Genomic DNA, 19,061 nt, shown 5'->3' on the forward strand with positions numbered 1-19,061 from the left:
TCTCAGTGTAGTTTGTCATCAATTAAGGAAATACTGAATATCCAGTTTTGGCAACCTGAAAAATACCACTTAAGATCACATATAAATAATTACAGTGATAAATGTGTTTCACATCTGTGTACCTGTGAGGGTTTTTTATTCTGTTGTCTGATTTGTGTAACTGCAGATGCTATCTATAATATTTTGGGAAACAGAATTCACTTGCTGAAATATATAGTTCCATAGATTAATTTGACATCAAATTTAGTAATAGCAGCCTTAACATGTTAATTTTGTCATAGGCACATGACTGTTCTTATTACCTGGACTTTCCTATTGCTCCCAAACCACTGAAAAGCAGTATCTTCCTAACCTACTCATGTTCTTCTTTCTTAGGGATACAGAGATAATACCAAAAAAAGGAGAAGCCATATCAACTACCTCTCTGTGTGATTTTTATTTCTTTATATGATTTATTAATCCTCTGCTTTCCTTTTTTTTTTTTTTAATTCTGTAATCAAATAGTGCCGCCTGTGAGGCAGGAGGGATGGGGGCCCTGCCTTCCCCTTTCTGTGCTTTCTTAGTGTGCAAAGCTCCTGCAGTGATTGTTTATTAAGGTTCTACAGTGGATTATTTGGGCTGTATTTTTGTCTAGTAAGAACTACCCAAGTCACAAGTAATTAAGGAATTAATTTTACATCTTTTGCCTGGCAGTTGTGGTGATCTCAGCAGAGCAGGTGCTTATGCAAGTTGTGTGATCAGCAATAGTTTGACATATCCCGTGTCTGTGTGTCTGTATTTAAAATCAAGTACCAAACTGCTCTAATGACTCCACAGGACTGAACCCAAAACTTACCTGTTGCAAACCAGTGAACTAAAGCAGCTGATTCCATTAGAATTAATATTTAATGAATCCACAAATGTCAACTCAAAGTTGATGTGACATCTGATGGTAAGATGGAGTTGTACACACCTGCACTTTAGGAAAACACAGTAGTACAGCAGAGTTTTGGTTTTAAACTTTTCCCCACAATTATAAATGGTTGTTAGCAGCTAAGCACAAAAAGGGAACAAACCCCAGCAATTTAGGTCAATGTAAGAGGAAGCAGGGGAATGTTAATTCCTGTGAGATGACTAAAGCAAAATTCATATTGCTTTGAAAGTTCCTTCTTTCTAAAGGGATGTGAATCACTGACCTTCTAAAGTGCATAAATACACTGCTGGTAATATAGAAACCTTTCTAATGTATAAAAAGGAGGGTTTCTTTTATGATCTGAAAGGATGTCAAAGTAATTGCTCTGGTGGTTTTTGGGTTTAGATCCTAGGAGCAAACCTTTGCTGCACAAGTCACACATCAAAGCCCTGCCAAGAGAGAATCCACTGTGTATTTAAGATGGTTTCATCTTCTCCACAGGAGTTAAACTGCAAAATGAGTAAGAGGAAAGAGGGAGTTTGACTGTTCCACTGGAGCTCTAACTTGGCAGTGGCTGATAAACAGAAGGCTCTTGTAAACCAAGTGTAAATGTTTTAAAAACTCTCAGTCCTTATCCATTATTCACAGTTCCATGCAGTATTTATTGTGACAACATCAGGGCTCAGAGTTGGGAGCTTGGTCCTGGCCTCTTACAAACTCCCTGCCTCAGTTTGTCTTTTACCTCCGTGCACTTCGGAAGGGAAAGAGAAAGTTTGTTTCAAGTACAGTAAGTGCGGGCAAATGGAGGAAGGAATGCAGGAAAATGTTTCTATTTGATACTGTTTCTTTCATCAGCTTTTATCCCACTTGGCTAGAGAGTAACAGGCCCTTCATTATTTTCCATGTAACATGTGACCCTCGTTGATCTCCCCAAAGAGGTTAGTCCAGAGTACTTTAGTGCATTTTTATACCATTTTCCCTTAAAATGTTTGTATTCTTTTATTTTGATCAATAAAATAGTAATTTCTGTCATGACCTGGGGAACAATAAAAGCTGGCAAACCTGGTCTGTTCTCAAACTTTGCCCATTTAAACTGTATTAACAGCTTACATACATCAGTCTGGATAAAGGACTGGGAAAAGTACCTGAAACAATTCAACCTCTCTTTCATGGTGTACAGGTGGAAAAGTGATGTTCTGTTGCTTAAAGAGGAGGATCAAGAACATCTCTATCCCTAATTTAAAAATTTTATACAACTTTAGAGTGACTTATTCCTCTTAAAATGGGAACCATAGTACTTAGGTGATTTTTTTTTTTTTTTTCATGTGGTTTATGCCAAGAGCTGTGGTGTTCTGTGGTTTAGGACAAATTATGTCTATTGGACCAAATATTTTTATACCTTTTTAGAGTTCACTCAGCTACCTGAATTATGCTGCCAAAACAATGTGTTCTTCCTTGTTTGATGTCTGCTACCCAAGCAGAGCTCCAAGCAGCTCATGGCTTCACTAAGTCCAGCAGCAGCAGGAAGCCTCTGGCAGACTGCAGGAGCATGAATACAGCACTTGCTGACATGAATCCACAATGAATGTGTTTAGCAGCATAAAAAGATAGAGTGAATGTGCATTACCTTTGGTCCATGACACAATTTTAAATTTTTTTGTATAAATTGTTGGGAAAAACATTAAACTTTTTCACCAGTGTGTGGTCCTGCAGAAAATTAATAAAGGAGGTGATTTCTTACAAAAATAAGCACTTCATCTGTGACGTCTTAAGAACTGAACAACTACTATTACAGGATAATTTATATACATTATAGATTTAATATAGAGAGATTTGCTTTACAGCAAGCCTTAATCCCACAATCAATAATTACATCTCTGTATCTCCTGGGGGTTAATTATATCATCACCTTTCTTTGTGCCAACACTTCCTCACTGTTCCACAAGTACCAACCCCTTACCTCCCCAATTATCTATCTGACTAATAGAAGCTAAACTTGGAACTAAGTTTTGCAGTCCATATTTTATTTTCCAAGATTTTTATCGATACCAGTCCCCAAAAGCTTGAATACCTTACATTTTGTCTGGTTTTCAGCCAATGGGGTGCTGCATTTCTCTGTGACTCTTGGGCTTGTAATGTGTATGGATAGAAATCATGTATTTGTTACTTCTTACTAGAGAGAGAGAAAAATATCAATGTTTAAGAGAACTAAAATACATCAAAACACTGCCAAGTGTTTTGATGAGCATAAAAGAAGGGCAATGTCATCTTCACTGTCACTAAATTAGCAGTGAGACAATCTGTTAAGCAGCTCTGATTAGAAGAGCAGCAAATCTCAGTATCCAATGCACTGTTGTCTGCAGACCAGTGATGGCCTGTGGCTGAGGATCCTCTTTCCTTTTCCTTCACACTGATAGGGTGGGAATCCAAAATCTCCCTGTAGAAATGGTTCCCATCACTGAGTTTTAATTTGCCAAACTGACACAGAAAGGACACAACATCCATCTTCAGCCCAGCTGAGTGAATAAACTGAACTGCAGCAATCAATCAACCTCTGGGCACTCGAGGCTTTTCTGCTGTGGTGTGGGGAGCTCACACAGCAAAGAGCAAAGGGAACTGCACCACCTGAACTAAACATTCTGGAGAAGAGAAAAGAAAACCTGAAAATATCGCAGAATTATTTAATAAACACAGGTCACCGGTGGAAAAAATGCTTCAGGTCACAAACGGTGCTCTGGCTGAAAGGACTGCAATTAAAAACAGGAATTATTGCCCAGTTCACCACACGGTGGCACCTGGAGCCTTGGAGCCGGGCAGGGAGCTCCCAGGGCTGCAGGCTCAGCACAGTTCAGGGACCACGAACCCCCCCAGGGCAACTGCGAGAGCAGCAAAAAGATGAGGACACCATTGGAAATGTTTAAAACACACAAAGACATTTCTCACAGCACTGCATGTAACAAAGAAATTAACCTAAACCTCCTTTCATTGTAGCCATTGTTATGTGACTGAAGTGATGGAAAGCAGCATCCCTGGGAACAGGAGCTCATGCCTGTGAGGCAACATTAAAACTCTCGAGCAACGTCCAACCATTGCAAATTACCACCAAGAAATGCTGCAGCTGGCACAGACCAATTCTGAGAGCAGCTTAGGAGTGTCCTTGATGTAATTTTCTCCTCTCTCCCCACACTGCTTGAGAGAGGCTAAGAACAGTCTTGGCAGGAGAATCGACTCTGTGGTATCTGGATTGCCCAGAGTTTGCCCACAATATTGATGTCTCTCTCCTCCTGACAAAGCACAATCCAGTCACTTCAGACCTGATCTATTTTAATGCAGTACAAGTATCCTACATCCTTTGCTATTAGGCTGTTTTATTTGTCATTTGTTTATAGTGCTTAATTATTTATGCTGTTGAATGTATTTTGTGTAAGGAGCATTTAAATGCAGGTACAGCACTTGTGCCTTTCTCTGCCCATGAAAGTCAATCCACAGCACAGGAGGATGAGTCTGCATTTCTCAGGACACAAACTTCTGCTTTCTGCCATCACCTGCCTCCCTTCTTTACTGCGTGGGTCTGGATCAAGAAGAAATGACAGAATTGAGTGTTCTTGGCAACTCCTGGCTGTTGTGAGAAGTCCTCACTTGTGCCACAACTGGTAAGGCAAAGCCAGTGATAAAAGTGGTGTAGTACCACCCTTGTACAGCTCCTTTGTCCTGCACTGCATCACCCTCATCCACAATGATTATTATTATTATTATTATTGTCATTAGTAGTAGTACAACTGTCTGAATACTTCACTAATTTTAACTCCTGTTATTAATAAGACTATCTACAACATGTAATTCTGATTAATCATCAGATGAATTACCATAGTCATATAATGTCCCATGGAATGGTGAACTAAAAGAAAAATTAATCCAAGAACAATGTAAAACTACATTAAACTTCATTATAATCTTCACTCGGAACTATAATCTCATTACTTCAGGACCATTCAAGTATAACAGCAGTTTAAAATTCAAAGCATATTCCTTACCAAAAAGAAATCTAAATTACACTCTGTGATTCTAACTAATGCAGTCTAATATTTATGTAATGGTATGCTAAGAAAATAGTTCTGAATTCTGTAATTTATGTGGGCTAAGAGTCATTTTTACTTGAACAGAAGGATTAGATGGAGGTTAAATAATGAAAAATGCCCTCTGGAGAAAAAAAAAGAAAAATCTAGGGCTAATATTAATTACTGCACCCTTCCAAAGAAATGCATGCACAAAAAATTATTATTATTAATGAGACAGCTAGGCAGATGTTTCTGAAAGAGGATAGAAAAATAAGTTGTACCAATTACATGAGAACAAACACAGAACATTTTTTCTCCTTGTGGCTATAGGGCTTTTATCTGTATTATAAAAAAGGCTTAAAAATTGTTATTTAAAGAAAAGCTGAAAACTGTTCTTGGCATTGCAAGAGAAGATGCTGAATACACTAAAAGATTGAACAGCAGCACATTGGAACAATTCAAGAAATAAATATTGTAAAGTAGGCAATGAACAGAGATAGAATATTTGGAAGAATGCTTGGGATCATTTAGCTGATACAGGGACGGCCTCAGCTCTGCAGTTCAGGCAGCCCTTCCCCAACCCCAGAGAGCTGAAATGGGGCTGAAATGGTGCAATTGAAACAAGAAAATAAAAACAGCCACGTACGTTTACATCCACTCCCATCCCCTCACCAGAACTCCTCCTGCAGCCTCCACAGAGAACATCCCCAGGACAGGCTGGCTGGGAAATGCCCCAAATATCAGATTTGCAGGTACATCCCAACATGCACTGTAGAGCTTTTGGAACATCATTGCTTCAGATCCTCAACAAAAAAAGTCATCATCTTTTGTAGGTTTAATTAAAAAAAAAGAGTTTATAGTCACCACATGCTCACGATTTGTCTCATTAATCTTTAATGGCAGCTAGAAGCTACAGGTTTATAAATATCTCTTTTTCATAATTGTGACAAGCAGTGACTAGATGCAGTTTTGGTGGAAAATTTTCTGAAATACTGTAAGGCTAGGTAAATTACAAGGCATTATTAGAAAATGTTGATTTTTGACTTTTGGTGATATTACATAAACTTTTACAAACATTAGAAACAAACATTATTTGGTGAAATATAAACATTGCAGAAGACACTACAGCTAAAAGTAATTTACTAGTCAAGTACAGAGTTAAGTAACAATATTTTTCTCAGCATGAAATCACAGTAAATCAAAGAAACAGCAATAAAAACCTGCATGTTGAAGAAGAACACTCTCTCCAACAGACAGAACCTCTGTTTGTGTAATGCTACAAGGGAGGGGTTGGGTTTGTTCAAACCTCTCCAAGAACAGCAATTCTGCCACAGCAATTTTCCTGCAGTGCAGCCTGGGTTTGTGTCTGGCAGGTTTTGCACCCAGGGTGCCCCTCCATGGAGGAGGCATAGGAGGGTCACAAACATTTTTTATACCACAGTTCAGAAACTTGACACACGAATAATCCCAGCCAATTTTAGTTTGACTACTGTTGATCAGCTTCCCAAACACACTTATTAGCTCTTTGTGTTTAAAAGTGTAGCACAGTTTGGCTTTTTAAGATTCAGAAATACAAAAAATTTTAAAACTCACAACAGTAACACAACTTTTGTCCTAGAAGGTGATAATTGTAACGTGTGAGACTTGATTATGCAATGTTATGAAATATTGTCTGGTTATTGTTATTCAGAGGAGTTTCTTATGATTTAGGTTAGACAAAAAAGAGCCTAAAGTTGTAACACCATTTAAGACACACAGTTTCCTTAATGACACTTTAAACAGAGTATTCTACACATAACACACTGATACATGAACTACACCAATCAAGTTAATCCCTATAAAAACAGGTGCACCATAGAATTGCATAGAAAGAAATCCCTGGCATTAATAGCTTGCACTGCAGTCTAGGACTTTCTCCCTGCCTTTCTAGATCAAAGCACATATGTTTTTTAAAAAGCACATCTCACACTTGACGTTAGTCTTAGCTATATTCTTTGGAATCACTAGTGCATATGTAATTTCAAGCAATTTTTATACATCATGCTATTGTTTAATATCTATAAAGTGAAAATTGCAAGGAAAAAATTCCCCTGCCTTCCCCTCCAAAAATCTAATGTAAAATAATCTTCCTATGTAGCATAAAAATAAAATCAAATCTTTCCTCAACAAGAGAGGCCTCAATCAAAAGCCAGAGTGATTAATGAAGAGGATATTCACATGAGATGGGGAAACCCAGGGTCAAAAACCCTTTCTGTGAGGATTTTAAAACAGCATTTGTAAGTTGGATAAATAAAACCTCCAAGCAATAGCCAATGGTTTTATAGCCCAGCGTCCACTTTGCTCATGGAAGACCTACATTCAAGCCCATCCACAAATGTAAGGAAATACTCTTATCACTTCTTTATTTTAGGGCAATTCTCTCAGCTGAACCTGAGAAAACCTTCACTGAAACAGGTGCATTTCCCTGAACATATTTAATTTTGAAATACACCACTGTCTTCCATTTAAACAAAATCCTGATCAGCTCTTCATAAGGCCTGGGCTTTGTTTTACAGCAATATTGACTACATTTACTTCTTGCCTTGAACTATTTATGTTGGAAAATCCTTCATTTTAGTGCTCAAAAATATTTCCATTCCATTAATAATCCTTCCATTTACTCCAAGCATGGAGTATGTACAGGAAACAGAATTGCTGGGGGTTTGCCAAAAAGCCCTGCAGAACAGCTGGAAGGTAAAAGTAATTTACTTCAGGTATTCCTTGCACTGAGCACTTCTGTTTCATGATATAAATCCTGTAGACAGATTAAACCCATAAAAATTTTTAACAATATGCATTATGCAGCATCAGATAAGTAACAGTAAAAGTTGAAAAGGCCAGATCTCCATGAACGGATTTTGTAGAAAACTAGAATTTCTGGCTTCAGAGAGAATATATATTTAGAATATTTGTGCAAGAAGTGAATATATACAACAAATACACTCTGTTATATTAACGGTAGTCATAATTGGTTTCTTTTTTACTTAACTACATAAATGTAGAGGTGTACCAGGAAGACATATTTCTGACTGACAAATCTTTCACTGTAATATGGGAAAATATTACCAAATCCTTCTGGCTGCTATAGATACAGATTTCTGGCACAGCTAAAAATGTGTCAGGAATTAGGATTATTGTATTTTTGTAAAAATTTCATTTTAATAACAAGTTCATTATTGGATTTGTGGTGGAGAGCTAAGGAACACATGAGCTTTATTTCTAGGAAATGCTGAAAGGCACATAAAAATTTGAATACAAGATATGTTCAAAAAATCACAATCTGAGCATTTCTGCAGGTTACTTTACATTAAAATTAGCAGCTGCTTGCCTGTTGGCATTATGGAAAAACATTTCACATATCTGTAAAGGGATGATGCTCATGCATGAACAGACATTTGTTCATTCAAGTGATATATTTGCCCCTCACGTCTGCTGGAACAACTGAGTGTGCACTTACTCTGTTGTTTACTGAGATATTGAGGCACACACATTCTAATCAAAAAGTTACTTGCAAATGGTAAAAGGAGAAAGAAATTAATTTACCTGAAATGATGTACATTTAGTGAAAGTAAGTGCAACACCTTCATTTACTGATTTTATGCTAATAAATAATATGTTTAGCTAGCTGAAATTTCATTTAGGGTCACTTAATAGTTCTCATTTGTTTTAGGATTTCTAATAATTAGGGTAAATCTTCAAAATATTGCCACAGAAGGCATAGAGTCACATGCAAAACCCCACTAGTTCCAGTTGAAGCAGCAACCATCCATGTCTGTCAGACACACAGGACAACCCAACTCTGGAAAAATGAGCATTGTAGTGCCCATAAAACAGCATGGCACATTTCATAAAGCTACAGTTTGCACCATAAATGACAGACACATTTCTACACCTGCAGAGACACAAGCAATGAATTATTCACTTACAAGGGAAGTACACAACCAAAGGATTTTTGACTTGCCTAAACCATCCTGGAATCACTTGCAAAGGGAGGTGGCATGAGCCCCATTCATGCATATAAAAAAAAATTTTTCCAGAAACAGATTGGTTTGAAAATTTTGAAATATTTAACTTTGCTTGTGAAAGTTTTTTCTTGAACAATATTCTTTAGAAATACAATTTTGAAGTGATGTTTTGCTCAAGCTCTCAATAAAATAGTTGGTGTCCTGCCAACTTGAAAATGACCCCCTTTCAACACAGGTTTTTCTCCTCAAAGTCATTGTTTATGTATGATATAAATATCATTTGACATTTCTATTTCATCTCCACTTATCACAGTGCTTCTAGCAAGTATTAGATGGAATAGATGGGCTCAGATTGAAATCTAATGGATTGAAAACTACATGAATGCTGCCAGTGGAAGAATACTCTGAACTGACCACATATTTGAAAATGTGAATAAACCTTTCTCAGAAATAAATTCATGTGACAGAAGTGAAAATATGTAATTGAAGTAGTGCAGTTTTGGCATAGGCAACTGATAATTTCTATGAAAACACCTCAACCTCCTTCCACAGCCTTCACCAACAGCATTCTCTGGCCAAAGCTGGTGCAGCCTTCCCTTCCCAGGCATTACCATGGAGCTGTCTCTGAACCTCCTACAAGACCAAGGCTTTTACTGGACTTGCATGTGTCTCATCAATAATCTCTGATAAAGTTACTCACAAAATTTAGGTTAAGGTCAGGACTAACTGCTTGAAAGTTCAAGAGACTCTTTTTCAAAACACTCTCCTGGTACACTTCAAAATGTTGAATATTCAGATTTGTGTTTGCCAAAGGTGGCCATAAATAACAGTAATATCTGAACAGTATTATAAAATTCAATTCTGGCCGCAAAATTCCAACCAAGAACAACAGTGAGTTCACTTAAGTCATGATCAAAAATGAAGTGAAATACAACAACCTCCCTGTGCACTTGATGCAGGTACATCCACTTAGGTAATCCAGATTTAAAGTGTTTAAGCCACAGGTGCTGGAAGGAGATTTTAAAACTTTTTTAGAGACCTACATATGCTGCATAAATCAAACGACAATGAAAACTGCCAATCACTGGGAAATAATTTTGGAGTTCTAGAATTGCTCAGCATTAAAAATGTTTTTTAGAGCTGTCCATGTTTTTTAAAGCCATTGAAACAATAAACAGAAAATTCTGTTAACACTTCAAAAGCAAAGTCGCAGCATCAGTTGATCTAAAATGCATAGAAACTTTTTTCTCCAAGCATTTTCATTAGTCCACATAACTGCTGTTGGTTCACTCTGTCAGTTAAAAAGGCCAAGCTTTGGAAAGCTACAGCACATAAATAAATGATGGTTTGCTATATTTCTACCAGATTTCAAAGTGCTTTCAAATGGAGACAAGTCCTTTTCCTTCTCTCCAGTATTAAGGCTCTTATAAAAGTTCAACTGAAAGACACTTGGGCTTGCTTTATCAAACACACCACTTAGTATGTTTTAATCATGAACATTTTAAGATCCTATTTGTGCAATTCTAGCTTTATAAATGTGTTCTACTAACTTACAGGATTACAATATGGGGACCTTAATATACTAAAATGTGAAATACTCAGTAGATGCTGACAGTGTATTTCTGTTTAGTTTCATTAAAAGCACAGGGATCAGAACACTGACTGGGAAATTAAAACCAAGCTACCAATACTACAGAAAGCAGTCTTGCTATTACTTCCATTAAATCAAAACCAGTAATCTACAGAAATGAAATTAAATGTTCTTTTCCCATTGAGTTTCCACACCTCTTTTTCCCCCAGAATTTATAAGTTTAATTATTCTGACTGAATCCGACCCTCAGGAGACAAAACTGCTCTCAGTTCTCACCAGAGTCAAAAGGTTCTGTGAGAACTCATTACTCCAGACATTACTCAAGCTGCTTGGGACACTTAACCGTTTCAAGAAATACCAAAATGCAGTTTAAAAAATTGCATTTCCTCCTGAAACCTACAGAAAATTCAAAACCTAAATGCCTGATCTTACAGCCCTTCACAACCAGAAATTCACACTGACATGGTTTTACCACTCTCATTAGTTATATTTGCAGAGGCCCCTCTCCAGCAAACACATTCATGCTTCAATCCTGGAAAATTAGCACCCAGATTTGGCACCAGCACAACCTGTATTCAGCTGAACTCCTGAAAAAGCATGTTTAAAAAGGAAAATGCTTTGTTTAGTGCTGATATAATTTAAAATATACCTTTGAAGGCAGAAGTCAGTATGCTGTGTAAATTTGATTGATATACTTTTATATGCCAAGGTAGAACTTTCTTTGATTTCTCTGATTAAACCTCACCAGTTTTGTAAAATCCATCACTTACTGATGAAGAATTTGGAGCAGGAAATTCAGAAAGCAGGCTCTTGCACTGATACTGTTTAATTAAAAGGTCAAAAGAAGAAAAATGAAGGTGTTGCTCGTGATGCAGACTGGAATTACGGATTCAACTCTTGTCGTCTCTCGCTCTTTTGGTGCAATTCCACAACTCTCCTGCTGCCCTGAACACAAGCAGCTCTGTGGGACCAATCCTACTGAAACAAACGCCAGACCCTGACAAACTTTCCATCAACCTACCGCATGAATTCTAAACCAAAACCACTTTCTTTTAAAAACCTCTCAGTGAGTTGCGTTTCAAATAGGATGTGACACTATTTTTTTGCTTTCTAACTATGATTAAATACCCGAAAACAGGGTTCAAAAATTAAAAAAAAAAAAATTTCTTTAAATCGAATACTTTCACTGTGTAATGAAACAGAGCTACGCCTTGGGGCATCCATACTTTAGTGGTTTTGGGTTCAGACCTAATCTGCCCCTCAGCCTACACTGTCAGGCCCTTGACCCCTCAGGACAATTAACAGGCGCGGGTCAGCGAGGCGCTGAGGGCGGATCCGAGCTTTGCCTGAGCAGGATTAGGCAAACACGGAGGATGCCCTGTGGCAGTGCCTTCCGTGTAACCTGCCGAGGTGACAGCAGCTCAGCCTGGCCTCCGGGGCCGGGAGGATGTGCACTCACCTGCGGATCGCGGTCCTGACCGGCGAATCCCGCACATTCCTGGCCCTGTCACCGGAGCCCGGCCGGCAGCCGCTGCTTTGGTGAAGCCACAGTGCTGGGGACACTGAGGGGGAACCCGCGCCCGGCCTCCCTGCCCACAGCCCGTGAGCGCCGGGGAGGCGAGCCAGGGTTCCCCCCGGCCCCGCTAGAACGCAGCAAACACAAATTCCCCCCCTGTAAACACAGCTCGGGAGGGGTCCCCCGGCCCTGCGCGGGCTCCGCGCTCCCCGTTTCAGATGAAGTGGATCCAGGCAGAGCTGTCGGGGTCCTGCGGGGGCCCTGGGGCGGGCGGGACGCGCTGCCGACCCCGCAGCCGGTAGTTCTTGCCCTCGTTGTTGTCCCAGTACTCGGCGCCGGCGACGCGGTAGCGGACGGCGAACTCCAGCGTGGTCTCGGCGGCGGCGGCGCCCAGGGGCAGCAGGAAGGCGAAGCGGTCGCTGATGCCGTCGGTCGGGGCGGGCGGCTGGTACGTGGCGGCAGCCTCGGCGCAGCTGGCCCAGCCATTGAGCGTGTAGCGCACCGACACCACCTTCTCGTAGGCGAGGTTGAGGACGCGCACGGCCCCGCGCAGCCCCGCCGGCTCTGCCCGCACCCACTCCAGCCTCACCTTGTGCTGCCGCACCCGCTCCGCGAAGCCGGGGCTGGCGCCGGGCTGCGGCGGGAACAGCGGCTCCAGCAGCGGCGGCGGCGGCCCGAACAGCACCGGCTCCAGGTCGCCCAGCGCCGGCGGCTTCCTGGTCTTGAGGAGGTCGGCGGGGCGCGGCGTGGGCGGCGCGGGCAGCGGCACCCGCGGCAGGTCGGCCTCGCAGAAGAGGTGCACGGAGGTGAGCTCCAGCCCCAGCGAGTCGGCGAACCGCACGGTCTTGCGGCGCGACGGGCTCTGCTGCAGCGCGGGGCGCAGGCTGCGGTCGCCGGGCGTGGGCAGCGACTTGGCGCGGCGGCGCTGCGTGGGGCTGGGGGGCACGGCGGGCAGCGTGGGCTCCCGGCCGCGGGTCGGCGGCGGCTTCTCGCCCGCCGCTTCCCGCACCACGGGCGTGGGCGCGGCGTCGCCGTCGGGGCTGCAGCCCGCCCTGCACTGCTCGGCCAGGCTGCCATAGAGGCAGGCGCTGCAGCTGAAGTTGCGCGGCAGATAGAGCCGGGGCGGCGGCCCGGGCACCGAGCTGTGCAGCGAGCCCGCCTTATCCATGGGGTGCCGGCGGGAGCGGCGGCGGTGCCGGCGGCTGGCGCGGCACCCGGGGCTCCTCCTCTCGGACCGCGGCGTGCGGATGGCGAGGCGGCTTTAGCGCCCGGTCCGCGGGCTCTGTCTCCCGCCCGGACCCAGCGGGATGCCCTCGGCGCTGTCCAGGTCACGGCCGGCCCCGGGGGATGCCGGCGGGTGCATGTGTGCGGGGGCGGCGGCGGGACCGCGGCGCTCCGGCCGCTGCCGCTGGTGACGTGCCGCGGTCAGGCAGCGCCACACGCCCCGAGCCATCCTTCCTTCCCCATGGCTCCCACCCGCCCCGGTGCCCGCCTCGCTGTCGCCTTGCCACGGTCCCTGAGTGCGCCCCGCGGCTCCCCCTTCCCGCTCTCCCCGGTACCGCGGCTACGCCGTCCCTCTCCTCCTCCTCCTCCTCCGCCTCCTCCTCTCCTCGCTCTGTTCTGGGTCTTTCCTCGAGGATCTCATCCAAAAAGAGGAGGCGGCAGGGATTCCCCAGTGGAAGCATTAAAATTCATAGCGGTGCACTCGCTCGTCCGATCCCGTTACAGAAATAGCTGCGAGAGGAAGAGGCAAAGCCGGGCTCGGAAAGATTACACGGGCCGATAAGAAACAGCTGGCTTGCGAGTTGGATCTCACAGTGTACATTTAAAGGAAGAAATCCAGCTGATCTGCTGTAATGCCTTTACAGTACATCTGCCGAATAAAATACACCTGCCGCAGTTCTGCCACGCGTCTCCATCGGGGTAAAACGAGCTCCGGCCGAAACACGGGGGGTTGATTGTGTGAAACACAAACCGCGCCGCCTCTCCTCAGAAGAGCGTCTGGAAACTGCTGAGCAATATTCAAATAAATTACATTTTAATGACAGACTCTGATGTAGCCGGTTCAAGAAGCTAAACCACCACTTTAGTAAGCCGCTTCATTCCAGACTTTCCGTAATCTGGGACTCATTTTTAATTAGTAAATGGTATTAAAAACAATGATCCTACCATCCTGCCAGAGCCTGAGCCTGAACTGTGTTGACATGTGATTCTGATTTAGCTTCTGAGCAGGAGATTTTTACACCTCCAGCATTTTATCTGCAGCACTTGGTGTCCCTTTGACAGTCTAGGCAGTGGAAATGCGGCTGATAAGATTAAGAATAGGACAAGTAAACCTGATAAGGACTAAGAGTAGAAACAAAGAAAAGCCACCAGAACACAGGGAGAAGTTACCCACTGCCTCATATTAGCACAATCAGCTTTAATTCCTTTACTAATAAGTATGAAAATAATTCCTAGATTATTGCTGCTGGCTTCCAAATCTTTTTAATGACAGATGATTCAATGTAGAGAAAATTATGCCCATGGGCATTAAATTTGACACCACTATGTTTCATTGTGCCACTGTTTCACATTTGCAGCCCGATTAGAGGTCTTGAAAAATCAAATAGTAACAACATAAATAAGTACATCTGAATTCATTAGTCCAGAATCTTTAAATTGTCTCACTTGTCCTTTAATGCACACCATGGGAAAGATATTTTTAGGTCTCTTTCCTGTGTCTCCCTCACAGAAATGAGTATTTCAGCAAAAGAACATGAACTCATGTGTGGTTTTTGTCTACTCATGTTAATATGGGAACAAAACCAGACTCAAATAATTGTCAAACAGGTTTTAAGGCTGCATCCTTTTGAATTAATTTTTCATATTTTCTCTCTGTCATAATGAACATTTTCTAATGAACTAACACTTGGTTTTGCTGATGTTCATTTCACTTAAAATCAAGTACAGAACTTTATTTTTTACATTAATATGCAAAGTCTTTGCATTTTTAAACCACTGTGAAACTATCAGCTCAAACAAGCTAAATTGGTTTAAACCAAAATACACATTTAGTCAGGTCTGGATGTTTTTGTGGTATTCCTGGGAACACAACTTCACAGTAAATTAGCTTCTGCTGTACTTTACACAATTGGGGTACCTTTGAAAAATTTCACTTCCCCTCTTCTGGTAATGTAAGTTGCCCAACTTCTTCTTATCATAAACTTGTGTAATACTATTGCTTTTTGTGTTTCTCAGGTCTCCTCTTCCTTCCACAACCATGGTATTTCATGGAACAAAAAACCCCAACTCCCTCCCTTCTTCTCTGGTGATTGCAGGTCAGGTAGTTCGTGTAACTGAGTTGAAAATAAAGATTCCTACAAAGTAGTAAGCAAAAAAAAAAAAAAAAAAAAAAAAGGCATAAAACCCAAGAAATCAAGTGAAAAGAAAGGGAAAAAACCCCAAACCAGCACAATAAGCTTTTTTTTTTTTTTTTGGCCAGGTCAAGGCAACATGAGATGCAGGGGCACCTCAGCCTTGTCTCAAGCACTGTCACTGTGTAAACACCACCAGAATTCTCACAATGGTATTTCTCACTTTCTTCTCCCAATCCAAACATTCCCAGCAAGTCTCACTGAATCTGAGGATGCTGCTGCTTTCTTTTCACTCTTGCTCACTTGCCAAGTGTGCTGCGGGGACTCTCACCCACGCCTTTCACATCTGAGGGTGTCCTTAATTACCAGCCTGGTCTGCCCCCTCTGATGAATTTTAAGACAGATGCAGTAAATGAAAGTTTTGAGCACTGAAATTTAACAAATACACACGCAGACATTCCCTCAAATCGCCTGCAGCTTTGTGCATCCTTCTGTGATGTGGAAACTGTGGTCTGAGCTAGAGATGGGAAGCATCAGGCATGGTTTCTAAAAGGAAATTTAAAAAGAAATTTTGGGTTTGCCTACTATAAATATTTGTACACAGCAAATGCTGAAATCCTTAGAAGCAAGTAAGCAGTTCCACACACAGAAACTATGGTTTAATGTATGCAGTAGTAGGCAGCCATCCACCACCCCCTCAATCTTAATTTAGTTCACAACATTTTGAACACTGAAGTTTCAAAGCCTTATCTGTCTCTGCTTTTATAGTGCTATGGTAAGGACATTTTTCAAGACTCTTTTCTAAATAATACTGTCAAAACCAAGCTGATACAGAAATCATTAGTACTGCCCTAGCTACCACCTTTAAAGAAATACCTATTATCTTTTGGCTGGAAAGTAGTATTTTTATGACAAGACAATTTTGAAGGTGCCAGCAGTAACTGAGACAGCATCCTGTAAATTCTAGAGCTATGCAGGTTTGCTCTGTTATAGGGCAGGAAGAACAGAAGGTCTTACATTGCAATTAGTGTTGACAGCCTTAGGAAATGGTGCTCAGGCATGGTTTCCATTCCTCCAGATTCCTCTCCCTCTGCAGATTTAAATAGCACGGTCACAGGATAAAGGTTTGTCCTAATTAACATCGTCCTAATAACATTTTGTTGACCTCTCCCTGCATCTTCCAGATGATGTCAAAATTTTTAAAGACAGCCACGTTTGCTTATGTGAGCTGAGTGCCCCTGACATTTCTGCCATGCCAAAGTGCATTTAAAATCTGTCTGATGCTTGAGAATTTCCAGCTAAATGAACAGAGAAGTTTGGTCCTGTTTTGTTAAAAGATTTGCAAAGCAAGAGACAGAACTGTAGCAGAAAATGAACGGGGAGCTTTCTTCTGCTGCTTTTATTGATTGTGCGAGCCCAGGTAATCGAGGAGAAAGCAAACACCGGCGCTGGGGAGCATTAGGCAGAACCACGATGGAACCATTAATAGGGCAGAGTGTCTGAGTGCTGGGGCTTATCCAAAGTGGCCCCTGTCACATGTGCACTTTAACTTTCCAGAACAGGTTTATATTTAGCAGGCAGATAAAATGGATGTAAAGGCGAAGTGCATTACGGTTACGGCAGCTTTGGAGATGAAGTTGTGACTCAGTACATGAACTGTAAAGGTCAACTGCTACTCTCATTTGTACAGCTCCTCTGAAGCTGATGAACTATGTAGGTGTTACATGAGAATATCACCCCTAAATTTAATAATCTTATGTGACAACATGAATGTGACAATGGTATTTACACTGGCAGTCTGTAAGCCTTGTGTGATGCAGTTGTTCTGCATGCTTCTACTTTAAAAATACCTTCCCACACTGATGATTAACTCAGACTTTATTTATTTCCCCAAGAAAATATCTTAGTCACATCTCAAGAAGTGCCAGATTAGAATTAATTGTGTGTTTGAGGTATATAAAAGAACAATGGTATTGATTTCTGTGTCAAATATTATCTTTACCAACCAGGTTATGCAGTCTTTATCTATTAAGGTGAAAATTCTTTGATTCATAGAGTTAAATCAAGGATATTTGATGTCAAATTAGTGAGTAAATTCAAGCAGGCTAAAAGTTCTGCTACACAAGACATGTGACACTTGTAAAGGGTGTTTTGTGCTTGGGTATTGGTTTCTAGGGTTTTGTTTTTGCTTTTTTTAAAAAAAGTATTGGGATCCAAATGAAGACATGGCATTAACAAGAAAATAGAATTTTAAGAGTTTATCTATGTTCATGACCTTGTGAATTTGCCTTAGAGGATGATGATGCTCACACAAAATTTTATTAGTTAAGCATTAACTGTCTGCTAACTCTTGAGCAGCTTAAGAATTTTGAAGAGAGCAAAAAAAAAAAAAAAAAAGCCCAGTTACGACAGTGAGAAAGAAAAAATACCCTAATGTATACATCACATTTCTGGAGAAAATGACAAAGCACATTTATTTTTCTTATAGAAATAATTCTGCACTTTTTAGAAGGTCAGAATTTTCTTAACAAGGATTAAGTAACAGCAAGCAGGTTTGGGACTCTTTCAGTCCTAGATCTTTTAACACAACTCTTCACACAAGTATCTGAGAAAATGCACTTGGGGATGTCCCCAAATCCCATCTCCTGGTAAGTCCTTGTGACTCAGTCTTCATGCCATGCTGTAAAATAACCACAGGGCTTTCTATCAACTGCAAATGGCCTCAGTGGCACTAGTTCATGACTTTATAGAACCAAAAAAAAGCTTGTTGCATACTTTATTTTTTTCCCCACAGTTAGAAGAAAACAGACCATTTTCTTCCCATCTTTGTACCCTTCCCCCTATAGTAAAATATTTTCTAATCTGTTTTCCATATTTAGATACAAAATGCAACCTCTACAAAAGCATCCTTCGCAAATAGCCCCAAGATAAAGAAATTCATATATACTTGTTTCAGTTGCGTTTTCCACTAAATAGAAAATGTAAGATATCTATATATATAGATATATCTATATATATATATCTAGCTGTGAAACTAGAAACTGTAATTTCTTCCATTCAGACAACTGAAAATAATGCTGCTTCAATGAGAAAGCTGAAAATTAATGCATTACCAATTGAAAGTAAAGCCAAAGATGTTTGTTATACTAGTTTTAAGTTGCAGCCATTGCAGACAATTAGCTTTTTAGAACTAGATTAAAAAAAAAAAAAAAGTTGCAGGGAAAACTATAAACATTATTTCCATGTTTTCCAGTGTTTCATACCAGGTAAGAGTTTTGCTGTGTTTTTTGAAAGTGTCAGATTAGACAGAAGTTTTACTACAACCTGATCCAAGAACACAGACTACACTCACAGATTATTCTACAAAACCTGCAGCAGAAGGCCAGAAAAGCTGCTGATTAAGGACCTAGAACAAATAACAAAGAAACAAATACACAACACTTCAGCCATCATAAACTTAATCAAGTTATGTGCCTTTGAATACACTGGGTTCTTCCAGCAGAGGAAACAGCAGCTTCTTGTTTTTGTGTTAAATCTCTGAAGAACAACACCAATCCTGTTCAAGGAAAGGAAACAAAGTTACAGGCTGGATCAGCCAGAAGTGCTTCCTCCATTCAAGGTGCCAGAACAAAACACGTGAATTG

General features: G+C 41.2%; 1 protein-coding gene across 1 annotated transcript; it reads right to left on the bottom strand.

The window, feature by feature from the left end:
* Window positions 1-10,011: 10,011 nt before the first annotated feature.
* LOC128932785 (protein phosphatase 1 regulatory subunit 3E-like) lies at window positions 10,012-13,229 on the bottom strand. The gene has a single exon (XM_054269491.1). The coding sequence runs from the start codon at window positions 13,227-13,229 to the stop codon at window positions 12,276-12,278; it is 954 nt and encodes a 317-aa protein (XP_054125466.1). The 3' UTR covers window positions 10,012-12,275.
* Window positions 13,230-19,061: the final 5,832 nt, after the last annotated feature.

Source organism: Melozone crissalis, unplaced genomic scaffold, assembly GCF_028551555.1.
Source record: "Melozone crissalis strain CALT ecotype California unplaced genomic scaffold, PUWL_Pcris_2 ptg000007l_1, whole genome shotgun sequence".
Classification (NCBI taxonomy): domain Eukaryota; kingdom Metazoa; phylum Chordata; class Aves; order Passeriformes; family Passerellidae; genus Melozone; species Melozone crissalis.